This window comes from Acomys minous, assembly GCF_964271855.1.
Source record: "Acomys minous genome assembly, chromosome: 11".
NCBI classification, from domain to species: domain Eukaryota; kingdom Metazoa; phylum Chordata; class Mammalia; order Rodentia; family Muridae; genus Acomys; species Acomys minous.
Window position 1 is genome coordinate 74,109,364 of NC_140492.1, and position 13,060 is coordinate 74,122,423.

The 13,060-nt window shown below is 51.9% G+C and overlaps 1 protein-coding gene across 2 annotated transcripts in view; it reads right to left on the reverse strand.

Annotated features, from left to right (window-relative positions):
* Positions 1-39: 39 nt before the first annotated feature.
* Positions 40-13,060, reverse strand: part of YPEL1 (yippee like 1) — a 19,934-nt gene continuing 6,913 nt past the window's right edge. Inside the window, exons 2-5 of one of the 2 annotated variants that reach the window (XM_084801925.1) lie at positions 8,821-9,104; positions 5,280-5,323; positions 4,840-4,948; positions 40-1,888 (exon numbers count right to left, since the gene is read on the reverse strand). In XM_084801925.1, coding sequence (XP_084658051.1) covers positions 1,799-1,888; positions 4,840-4,948; positions 5,280-5,323; positions 8,821-8,937 — 360 coding nt within the window. In that variant the 5' untranslated portion in view covers positions 8,938-9,104 and the 3' untranslated portion in view covers positions 40-1,798. The remainder of the gene's footprint in view (positions 1,889-4,839; positions 4,949-5,279; positions 5,324-8,820; positions 9,105-13,060) is intronic. The other variant, XM_084801926.1, reaches the window with a different exon arrangement.

Sequence of the window (13,060 nt, forward strand, 5' to 3'; positions counted from 1 at the left end):
GGTCTCGGGTCACTTCCCCTGAAGCCAGCTCACGGTCAGTTCTTTTGGTTTAAAAAGTTTATATTTCACAGAAGGCCAACACAAAATCAAAAAGAACTTGGTAAAAGTTTTGTTGGTATCCATGACCCCCCAATACAAAATAAGTCATAAAGAGTCTAGCAAAAGTTCCCAGTCGGTGCTGTCTATCACAAAACACAATGCAAAGTGCTCAAGTACAGGGGCAGAAAGAGTGCCCAGGACACAAAGTTGTGAATAGTATATACAAAAACTGGTTAGGAAAATTCTCGAAGATTCTTCTATTTAAGCGAAGCGTCATCTATAGGTACAGACTCAGGATGCCGTTCTTTCCTCCCGCTGGTGACAGGTCTCCCTCTTCTCAGCCAACAAGTTCCCACTTATAAGAGTTAAAAACTAGCCAGGGTGACGTGTCCACTTTGGGCTGGCCGTCTGCTGACTAGTGTTCATTCCTAGATAGGGCCCTGCTAGGTTTCACACACACACTACTTCTGCCTGTCCTGGGTTTCAGCAGTTACCTTACTGAGTGGAGCAACCTTGCTGTGGGCCAGCCTTAGTCTGGAGGGAGCCCTGAAGTAGTTGGGGAGAAAGCAGTGCGGGCTACGACCAGGCAGAGAAGTTCACAGGCCATGCAAAAATGTCTCCCAACTGCCCGGGCGTTTTTTTGGCTAGCTAGGCTTTCAATCTTGGGCAAAGAAATGGCACCAAAGTGTCAGCGTGGAGTGGGCAGTGAGCTGCGGCAGCTGACTGAGGTCTGGGCTGAGAGGGTTGGTTTGGGGCAGTTCAGCTAACCACACCCTAAGTGGGGCTGAGCACTCTCCTGTTAATGCTGTTCATGAGGCTCATGGGCTCTCGGCCTTCCTCAGCCTTATTCCTGCTCTTCTGCCCTGGGTCTGCGGCAAAAAGTTGCCATTTACCCGGGAATAGTTCTAGCCTCCATCTTCTGCAGATTGGCCACTCTCTGTAGATGCGTGGGGGGTGATGGGTTGTGGTTTAAATCTGAACTACCCAGGGCTTGCGGGCTGGGCCCAGACCCTTCCCTGTCAGGTCATGACTGAGGTGACTCCAGGCAGGAAAGGTAGCTCCCACACTAAGCTAACTCTTACTTTATTATGGAAAAAACCTTATGAAGTTCTTCCTCCTGGCTCTGGCCTCTGTATGTGTAACTAACTACTTCAAGTACATCCAGGGTATATATGGAGCCCTGCCTGCTTCTCTATGACAGGGACCAGCCCTACATATGAGCCGCCGCGCGGCTGCTGCAGCAGAGCCGAGGGCGTCCCCTCCCCTCTGCGGCAGGCCTGGGACAGCACGCTCGTCACTGAACGCTTTCTTCCATAGTCTAACATGCCAGCCGTGGGTGCTTTCAGTGCTTGAAGCAACATCCTCCACATTTCACTTTGTTGACTACTTCTGCTCACTACGCCTTTGCTTGTGAAGGAGACGCTGCTTCTGGGCTTTTAGGGTCTTGGTTTGGTGAAAACACAGCCACACTATGTTGAAGGCGTAGGGTAAAAGACGGTATTAACTCAGGTGAGTCATCAGTTGGTTAATTCTTTCTCTACAACTTAAGTTAGAAAAAGAATGCAAACTTCAAGGAACAGCAGTGTACATGAAGGGGACGCAGATGGGCCACCTTACCCAAGTGGACAGCCTAGAGAGAGGCCTTCAAGTATTCAAATTGGCCTGTGAGCTTAAGTTCAAAAAGTATTGTCGGCAAGAACCTAGGTCTTACTTCTACCCAGCTTCCATGACAGCGTGCAGACGGGAGAGGGGCGCTTGCTCACTCCCAGCCGTTGTCTTTGATCATGTGGGCGAGTTCAATAATGAATTTCCCTTCCTTGTACTTCTGACTGCTCTCAAAGGCGTGTTCCTGAGGGAGAGGAGAGGAGGGGTCAGGACACTGTGTTCTGCCTTACTACACTTGTGGGAACCAGCGACAGGAGTAGCACTGTCCCCACTCGCTGTCTCTGAGCTGGGCACTGACCCACTTACATCTGTGAGCGGTGTTAGCTCAGTTCTGTCCCTAGGGCTGGGGTGTAGCCTGGTGTGTGCTGCTTAGTATGTCTGTGGCCTGGGTTGCCCCCTCAGCACCACAAACACTGCTCACATGGCAGTGACTGTACGTGGGTGTTTCAGGTCTGAAGACTCATCAGTGGCACACAGATGAGGTTGTGCTGTGCATTTCTATGTGTGTAGGAGTCTGAGCTGGGGCATTTTGATTGTCCTATGCTTTGAAAGTTTTATTAATTATTATTATGGAATGGGGCAGATGTGTGCCATAGCACATGTATGGAGCCTTCTGGAGTCTTTTCTTCTTCCATCATGGGTTCTGCGATGTCACTTAGGTCACCACATCTGTAGCGAGTGTTTTCATCTGCTGAGCCATCCTGCTAGCTCTTATTTTATTTAACTATATTGGTTTTCTGAGGCAGGGTTTCTCTGTGTAGCTTCGGCTGTCCTGGACTCACTTCTGTAATCTTGAACTCACAGACAGCCGCCTGTCTCTGCCCCCCATTCCCCGGGAGTGCTGGGATTACAGGCGTGCACCTCCTGGCTCAACTTTCTAATTTGTATGTGTATGGGTGTATTTGCATGTCTGTGGACCACACATGTGAAGTTCCCATGGAGGACAGAAGAGGGCGCTGGATCCCCTGAACTGTGTGAGCTGCCTGCCCCATGTGGGTGCTGGGAATTGAACCTGGGCTCTCTGGAAGAGCAGATAGTGTTTTTTGTTTTTTGTTTTTTAAAAGATTTATTTATTCTATAAATACTACCTGCATGTACACCTACATGCCAGAAGAGGGCATCAGATCATATTATAGATGGCTGTGAAGCACCATCTGGGTGCTGGGAATTGAACTCATGACCTCTGTAGTTCTCAGCCAGCACTCTTAACCTCTGAGCCATCTCTCCAGCCCCGCAGCTGGTGTTCTTAACTGCTGAGCCATCTCTATTCTCCTCTCCACTTTATCTTTTGAGACAAACTTAACCTAGGGCCCACTGATGAACTAGGTGGCTGGCCAGTGGCCTGTTCCTGCCTCCTCACCACTGCGGACATATGCTGCCACACTTTGCTCTTTACATGCATAGTAAGCACTTTACCAGCTTAGTCATCTTTCCAGCCCATGAACTAACCCTCTATGGGAGTTTGACCATGGCTGCTCCCTTGGCATTTTACATAGCACAGGCCTGGGAGGTGCTGGACACACATTTGTCAGGGAGGAGGCCTGGCCAGGCCCAGCAGGAGCTGCAGTGGTGAGCAGCATGCTGCAGTGACCACAGCAGAGATGAAAGAGGGCCAACTAACTGCAGGGCTGGGTCTCCCAGAGCTTCATGCTTTGTGGGGTTGTGTCTGGTCCTTTGCAGTAGCTCATGAGGACTAGAGTTCCCTAAAGCCATGTGTGAGCAGGTCAGGTGTGGCAGCTGCCTGTGACCAGAGTTTAAGGAGCCGAGAGGAGATTCCTGGGTCAGGACGGCTAAGTTAAAGACAACCGGATTTGGCAGTGCTAGATTTGGGAAGAGACTGCCTTAGCAAATCGAGCAGATACTGAGGAGACACCTGACCTCAGCCACTTCCAGGCGCACACATGGGGACATGCATGTGGAATGTGCACATCACAAACACATGCCAAAAACAAAAAACAAAAAACACCAAAAAATTGGGCTGGAGAGTCGGCTCAGTGGTTAAGAGCGCTGCCTGCTCTTCCAGAGAGGTCCTGAGTTCAATTCCCAACAACCACATGGTGCCTCACAACCATCTATAATGTGATCTGATGCCCTCTTCTGCAGATAAAGCACTCGTGTACAATAAAACAAAAAACAAAAAACAAAAAAAGCCCACAAGACAGGCCATAGATGTTTGGATGCCAGTCGGGGTACGTCATCACAGTTGGCCTGGTGCCTTCTATAAGATAAGCTGAAGGGCTAGAGAGATGGCTCAGAGGTTAAGAGCGTCACCTGCTCTCCCAAAGGTCCTGAGTTCAACTCCCAGCAACCACATGGTGGCTCACAACCATCTATGATGTAATCTGATGCCCTCTTCCGGCTTGCAGGTGTACATGCAGGCAGAAGACTGTATACATACTAAATAAAAAATTAAATTAAATTAATTAAAAAAAAAAAAAGATAAGCTGAAGCAGAGAAAGACCTGGAGAGCTGCTCAAGCCGATGTCCACAGAACCACAGCAGGCTGCAGACACAGGCTGGCTGTGGATGGCATCTAGCCTTCGCAGTAGAGGGGTGCTCAGACCCCAGGTTGGAAGTAAGACAAAGGCCAAGAGTGACAAATTGGTCAATTTTGAGATATCAAACCAGCATATTTATGTGTTGAGGGAGGACCTGGGGACACCACGGCCCTGTGCTGAGGGACATCACAGTCCTTTGCTGAGGGAGCTTCAGTTTGGCCTGAACAGTGGCACTGGTGGAAACGGCATGCTTCGTCCTGTAGTGTTGAAGGGAATGCTGGGAGCTTGCAATCTTTGAGACAGCATCTTGTTCCCCAAGAACTTCTGAGCCATATGCCCACCTCTCCAGTGCCCACTCGTGTTTGTTTATTGTCTTTAAACTGTGTGTCTGTGCATTTGTGTGCTGTGGTGCTCAAAGGAAAACCAGCTCAAAGCAAGAGCTTGCTCTCTCTCTCTCTACCATGTGGCTCCAGGGACCAGACCCAGGTTGTCAGGCTCGGCCGCATGTGCTTTTACCCACGGGCTCCATGGCCAGTTTTCTGCCCTTGTAGGGACAGAAGTCGGGGCTTTTATGTGTGCTGGGGCAGCTCTACCCTCATGAGAACCTGCTGCATCCCTTCCAGCTCCAGGCACTCACGTATTTCCACCCGAGCGTAGTCTTGCAGTTCTCACAGTAGATATCGGCCACGGCATGCAGCCCGGTTAGAAGGACTCTCTCCTCAGCAGGGCCACAGCCCACATTCACCCTGCAAGACACGGGGTGACTGTGCCAGAGGGTCCCTCACCAGTGCCCTTCCCACTCCCCCACACCACTGAGCGCACCAGAGACAGACTTCCTGGTCATCCCAGGCTTCTCAGCTCTCCCACCCCCACCTGGGGCTCCTCCATGCCAAGCGAGCACTGTACTACACAACCCTACCCAGCCCGCATGGGAATCCTCAACTCTGACACACCGGTGCTTTCGGAAGCACAGACGCAGAGGCTTGAGTCTCCCAGCTGATGAAGGCACTGTCTGGGGCAGCTCAGTTACACATTTCAGGCAGAGGGACAGACACTAGAGAGACAGCACGTACTCACACAGAGTTGAAGAGGTAGGCTCGTCCCTGACTTCCCTGAAAGGACTGCAAAAAGAAGAAAGAGGCGCGAGTCTTAGCAGGGGGTCAGGCAAGGCCAGCCAGCTCTGCTTTCTGGATGTTGGAGGAACAGGTGCAGTCACCCCCCACCCCAAGCGCAATCCCAAAGCTATATTGTGCACCTGCTGGGACAGGTTACAAAAGCACAATTCCAAGGGACAATTCTGCCTCGTTACCACTGTGCAAGCGTTGCACTATCGAGTCACAGCAAACCAGAGCTGGGCACTGGGGGCACACCTGCAGCCCCAGTTACTCAAAAGAGGCTGAGGTAGGAAAAATGCTTTAACTTGGGTTTTAAGAATGCCCAGGACAGTTGCCATTTGGATTGATGACTCACAGCTATCTAGTTGCTCTGTGTGTGTGTGTGTGTGTGTGTGTGTGTGTGTGTGTGTGTGTGTGTGTGATAGTCTCTTGTGGCCTTCACGGGCACCAGGTACGCAATAGATCCATGTAGACAAAACAGACCAAAAAAATCTTGTTAAAAAATTTAAAAATGGGGCCGGTGTGGCGGTGTACACCTTTAATCCCAGCACTTGGGAGCTGGAGGCAGGCGGATCTCAACATAGTACACTAACATCTTAGTGGAGGAGTTTTTTGTTTGGCTTTGTTTTTTTTTGTTTTTTGGGTTTTGTTTTTTTTTTTTTTTTTTTTCAAGACAGGGTTTCTCTGTGTAGCCCTGGCTGTCCTGGACTCACTTTGTAGGCTAGGCTGGCCTCGAACTCAGAGATCTGTGCAGCACACGGGAGACAGGCAGACGGGGCTGATGAGGGCTGTGTAGACCCCTTTTTTAAAGGGAGGGGCCTTTGTGGACCAGAGGCTTCTTTGTTAAGTGGGAGACGTGGACGCAGACTGCTGAGCTCTCATGGAGGTGGGAGACGTGGGAGCAGACTGCTGAGCTCTCATGGAGGTGGGAGACGTGGGCGCAGACTGCTGAGCTCTCATGGAGGTGGGAGACGTGGACGCAGACTGCTGAGCTCTCATGGAGGTGGGAGACGTGGACGCAGACTGCTGAGCTCTCATGGAGGTGGGAGACGTGGGTGCAGACTGCTGAGCTCTCATGGAGGTGGGAGACGTGGACGCAGACTGCTGAGCTCTCATGGAGGTGGGAGACGTGGACGCAGACTGCTGAGCTCTCATGGAGGTGGGAGACGTGGGCGCAGACTGCTGAGCTCTCATGGAGGTGGGAGACGTGGGCGCAGACTGCTGAGCTCTCATGGAGGTGGGAGACGTGGGCGCAGACTGCTGAGCTCTCATGGAGGTGGGAGACGTGGGCGCAGACTGCTGAGCTCTCATGGAGGTGGGAGACGTGGGCTCAGACTGCTGAGCTCTCATGGAGGTGGGAGACGTGGGAGCAGACTGCTGAGCTCTCATGGAGGTGGGAGACGTGGGCGCAGACTGCTGAGCTCTCATGGAGGTGGGAGACGTGGGAGCAGACTGCTGAGCTCTCATGGAGGTGGGAGACGTGGGCGCAGACTGCTGAGCTCTCATGGAGGTGGGAGACGTGGGAGCAGACTGCTGAGCTCTCATGGAGGTGGGAGACGTGGACGCAGACTGCTGAGCTCTCATGGAGGTGGGAGACGTGGGTGCAGACTGCTGAGCTCTCATGGAGGTGGGAGACGTGGGCGCAGACTGCTGAGCTCTCATGGAGGTGGGAGACGTGGGCGCAGACTGCTGAGCTCTCATGGAGGTGGGAGACGTGGGCGCAGACTGCTGAGCTCTCATGGAGGTGGGAGACGTGGGCGCAGACTGCTGAGCTCTCATGGAGGTGGGAGACGTGGACGCAGACTGCTGAGCTCTCATGGAGGTGGGAGACGTGGGCGCAGACTGCTGAGCTCTCATGGAGGTGGGAGACGTGGGCGCAGACTGCTGAGCTCTCATGGAGGTGGGAGACGTGGGCGCAGACTGCTGAGCTCTCATGGAGGTGGGAGACGTGGGCGCAGACTGCTGAGCTCTCATGGAGGTGGGAGACGTGGGCGCAGACTGCTGAGCTCTCATGGAGGTGGGAGACGTGGGCGCAGACTGCTGAGCTCTCATGGAGGTGGGAGACGTGGGCGCAGACTGCTGAGCTCTCATGGAGGTGGGAGACGTGGGCTCAGACTGCTGAGCTCTCATGGAGGTGGGAGACGTGGGAGCAGACTGCTGAGCTCTCATGGAGGTGGGAGACGTGGGCGCAGACTGCTGAGCTCTCATGGAGGTGGGAGACGTGGGAGCAGACTGCTGAGCTCTCGGGAGTGGTCCTGTTTTCCAGTGTGCTGCAGTCTCCTTCTGTTGGGATGGGTGTGCCGCTCGGGTTCAGGACCACTCAGGACAGAGCTGGCCATGGCTGTTGCTGTTGCTGGATCCTGAATGTTTTCCAGAGGTCCTTGTGGGTCCTAGGAGAGCTGCTACTGGGAGCCAAGGGAACCTTAGGAGGGGGGGACACTGGGAGGAAGCTAAACCTCCTAGGTTAAGGGGACACTCTCTTCCTTTTTTCTCTCTCTCCTCTGCCATATGCTCCTAGCGTGGGGGAAGGGACAGCTGGCCACTCATGCAAATCTGAAACCGTAAGACAAAAGTTTTTTCTTTAAGCTATTTGTACCTTGTTACAGGAACACAGAGCTAAAGGCACCGTGTCATCCTGAGCTCAGGTGCGAGGTTCATTGCCTCTTGGCGGTCTATGTATTTTGTTTGTTTGTTTTAGTTTTTCAAGACAGGGTTTCTCTGTGTAGCCTTGGTTGTCCTGGACTCACTTTGTAGACCAGGCTGGCCTCGAACTCACAGCGATCCACCTGCCTCTGCTTCCTGGGTGCTGGGATTAAAGGCGTGGGCCACCACACCTGGCCAGTCTATGTATTTTTTAAGAAGTTTATTACTTGAAATGCTTATCTAATGCAATGGGTAAGTTTCTATTTATTTGCTTGTTTGTTTATTAGTTTTCTGAGACAAGGTTTCTTTGTGTAAGAAGACCTGGCTGTCCTGGACTCGATTTGTAGACCAGGCTGGCCTTGCACTCAGAGATCCACCTGCCTCTTGAGTGCTGGGATTAAAGGTGTGCACCACCATGCCTGGCTCAGTGTGAGTAAGTTTCAAATTAGTCATTTGCTAGCACACTTCTGTGCTTCATGAAATTTTGAAAACAACCAACATCAAAACCATTTCTCAAGTTTCCTTTGCTCCCCCTGCCTCGACAGATGGGCCTGGTATGCTGCAGAAAAATGTGCCTGGCTCTGACTATTGGCTCAGGTGACAGATCATGGCAAACGGCAGTTGTCACCAGGTTCCCGTTCCCAAAGCCCTGCAGTTCCTAAACAGTTCTGCTTGTCATCAGACTCAGGAATTATTTATTTATTTATTTATTTATTTATTTATTTATTTTAGGCAGGTCTCACTATGCACCCCCGGCTGGCCTGGAACTTGCAGAGATCCTCTTGCCTCTGCCACCCGCATGCTGGGACTAGAGGCGTGGGCTGGCCTCCATCCATGAGTTCTGAGTCCAAACCACTTGCCTTGGAGATGAGCTCGTCATGATTGGCCAGATGGGCTCTGCAGTGGATGCAGCTGTAAGTGCGGTGACAATGCGGCAGGTAAGCTTGGAACGTTTTGGACTTGGTCATTTTCACCATGTCTGCTGGGCGCTCGCCACTCAGCTCCGGGCCAGCTCTGGAGGAGCTACGGCTCTGTCGGACTCTCTGACAAAAGAAACACTGGAAAACACACGCAAGAGCCGTTGCTGATCTGAAGGGTGTGTGGTAGTTGTCCACACACTGGGGCAAGAAAAAACCAGTGCAACCTGCAAGCAAATCAGACAGCCCCGGTTTACACTGACAGCAGCAGACGCGGGAGCAGGTCTGCCTAGGATGCAGATACTTTGGAAAGTAGGGCAGGCCTAAAAGTTAAAGCTCTAACCCTTTTCGTTTGATTTTGCAGTGCTGGGGTCAAGACCAGCGCCTGTCCATGGGAAGCGTGAGCTGGCCACTGAGCCCAAGATTGCGTCTGTTTTTTCAGACAGGGTTTCACTCTTGCCCAGGCTGGCTTTAATCTCCTCTCTCAGTCTCCTCTGAGACTTAAGTATTTAGACATATGTCAAACAAATTATCTAATGTTGTAAGTGTGCTATTTCAGAAACATAGGCTAGGAACTGCTGTAACTCCAGAACCAGGGGGCCCAGCCCAGTGCTTCCACAAGCACTGGCCACTCACGTACGCATACCATATATACATGATCAAAAAGATGATCTTTTTTAAAGATGAAAGTAAATGGGGCTGGAGAGATGGCTCAGCAGTTAACTGCTCTTCCAGAGGTCCTGGGTTCAGTTCCCAACCACCATCTACAGTGGGATCCAATGCACTCTTCTGGCATGCAGACGTACAGGCAGTCAGAGAACCCATACGTTACAACACAAAAGTAAGCCGGACATAGTGGCGCACGCTTGTATCCCCAGCACGCAGGAAGCAGAGGCAGGCGGATCTCTGTGAGTTCAAGGCCAGCCTGGTCTACAGAGTGAGTCCAGGACAGCCAAGGCTACACAGAGAAACCTTGTCTCGAAAAACAAAACAAAACAACAACAACAAGAAAAAGAGTTTAATATATCAAAAGTCAGCTTTTAATCTGAGCCTATGACAAATCACTGGGACCGACCCTCCAATGGACAAGTTCAAACTTTTGATGGTTCAGCCATCTCTCTAGTGCATCTTTTTTTAAAAGTAAGAGACAATGGCTTTCACCCTTTCCAGTTCTTCTGAACTCTGGCTGGCGGGTTCAACTCAGCTGCTATGGCTCAAATGCCTCTCCAAGATGACTGATTCCATCTGGCTTCTCTCTCAGGTTCTAACTGGGAGCCTCAAGCTAAGTCTAGCAATCATTTGTAAGCTTCTGGCTCCTGCTCACTCCCCTGCCGGACCTGTTATCAGCTGTCTCTGTACAACCGTCCAGGTAAAACTGCCTCTGAATTCCATGTACTCAACTGCTACAAACTCAGCTCCACTGCCCTGCCTCTCAGCTCACTGACACACCCACACTGCCCTGCCTCTCAGTTCACTGACACACTCACACTGCCCTGCCTCTCAGCTCACTGACACACCCACACTGCCCTGCCTCTCAGTTCACTGACACACCCACACTGCCCTGCCTCTCAGTTCACTGACACACTCACACTGCCCTGCCTCTCAGTTCACTGACACACTCACACTGCCCTGCCTCTCAGCTCACTGACACACCCACACTGCCCTGCCTCTCAGTTCACTGACACACCCACACTGCCCTGCCTCTCAGTTCACTGACACACCCACACTGCCCTGCCTCTCAGTTCACTGACACACTCACACTGCCCTGCCTCTCAGTTCACTGACACACTCACACTGCCCTGCCTCTCAGCTCACTGACACACCCACACTGCCCTGCCTCTCAGTTCACTGACACACCCACACTGCCCTGCCTCTCAGTTCACTGACACACTCACACTGCCCTGCCTCTCAGCTCACTGACACACTCACACTGCCCTGCCTCTCAGTTCACTGACACACTCACACTGCCCTGCCTCTCAGTTCACTGACACACCCACACTGCCCTGCCTCTCAGTTCACTGACACACCCACACTGCCCTGCCTCTCAGTTCACTGACACACCCACACTGCCCTGCCTCTCAGTTCACTGACACACCCACACTGCCCTGCCTCTCAGTTCACTGACACACTCACACTGCCCTGCCTCTCAGTTCACTGACACACTCACACTGCCCTGCCTCTCAGCTCACTGACACACCCACACTGCCCTGCCTCTCAGTTCACTGACACACCCACACTGCCCTGCCTCTCAGTTCACTGACACACTCACACTGCCCTGCCTCTCAGCTCACTGACACACCCACACTGCCCTGCCTCTCAGTTCACTGACACACTCACACTGCCCTGCCTCTCAGTTCACTGACACACCCACACTGCCCTGCCTCTCAGTTCACTGACACACACCCACACTGCCCTGCCTCTCAGTTCACTGACACACCCACACTGCCCTGCCTCTCAGTTCACTGACACACTCACACTGCCCTGCCTCTCAGCTCACTGACACACTCACACTGCCCTGCCTCTCAGTTCACTGACACACTCACACTGCCCTGCCTCTCAGTTCACTGACACACCCACACTGCCCTGCCTCTCAGTTCACTGACTCACCCACACTGCCCTGCCTCTCAGTTCACTGACTCACCCACACTGCCCTGCCTCTCAGTTCACTGACTCACCCACACTGCCCTGCCTCTCAGTTCACTGACACACTCACACTGCCCTGCCTCTCAGTTCACTGACACACCCACACTGCCCTGCCTCTCAGCTCACTGACACACTCACACTGCCCTGCCTCTCAGTTCACTGACATGCCCACACTGCCTCAACAGAACTCAGCCGAGAGTTGGAACAGCAGGGTCTTCATGGTAGGCGAGAACCAACTCCTACAAGTGGCCCCTGACCTCCGCTCATACACTGTGGCATGGCCCGACTCCCAGTGGATTAAATAGTAAATGTAACAGTAACAAGGTAATCAAGGGGGCGGGGATATGGCTCAGTGTGGTGGACCACATGTCTAGTCGCCCCACCCCCACTCCACAGCCAGGAAAACAAAGCACCAGCACCAAGAACAGCCCAGACTGCTGGGGACTCAGGAAGGCTCCATGTTTGAGTCCTTGGACACAAGTAAGGACTTTCTCTTGTTCCATTTACAGAGATACATGAAGGCAGATGTGGGCCTTGGCATAAAGACCCGGAGAGAAAGACCATTACCACAGTGGGACGCGAGGCAGCAGACTCAAGATGACTCAAGGAAAATAATGACGGTGTTGCCAGGACTGAAGAGACATTGGAAGTGTCTGAGCTAAATTCAAAGCAGGAGAAACAAAAATAAAGTCACGACCAGACACAGAACAAGGAAAAGTGGAGAGCACCGAAGGAGACAGGGGAAAGCCACGAACTTGTCCAGACAGCATATAAACAGTGGATCTAGACAGTCATCAAGAAGGTGCCATTAAGACTTTGGAAACAAGCTGGGTGTGGTGGCGCACGCCTTTAATCCCAGCACTCGGCAGGCAGAGGCAGGTGGATCACTGTGAGTTCCAGGCCAGCCTGGTCTACAGAGTGAGTTCTAGGACAGCCAAGACTACACAGAGAAACCCTGTCTGGAAAAACCAGAGTCAGGTGTAGGCTCCCATCTGTACTCCCAGCTCCCAGAAGGCTGAAGCAAGAGGACCCAGAGTTCTGGGCCAGCCTGGGCTACCTGACAAAACTCTGTCCTTCTCACCACCCTCTAATAAACAAGCAAACAAAAAGATTGGCAAAATGACACTTAACACAATGTAAAAGTTTTACTGTAGTAAAATATTAATAAAGGATCCAGGTGTGGTGATGCACTTGGCAGGCAGAGGCAGGTGGATCGCAGAGAGCTCAAGGCCAGCCTGGTCTACAAAGTGAGTCCAGGACAGTCAAGGCTACACAGAGAAACCCTGTCTCAAAAAAAAAAAAAAGAAAAGAAAAGAAAGAAAGAAAGATCCAATGGCAACAAATGACAGCAATAAGTCAGAAGTAAAAAATTCAGAATCCCTCGCCAGGTACATTGATGCACATCTTTAATCTCAGCACTCAGGAGCAGAGGCAGGCGGATTTCAGTAAGTTCGAGGTCAGCATGGTCTACAAAGAGTTATAGGACAGCCAAGGCTACACAGAGAAACCCTATCTCTAAAAACAAAAAACAAACAAACAA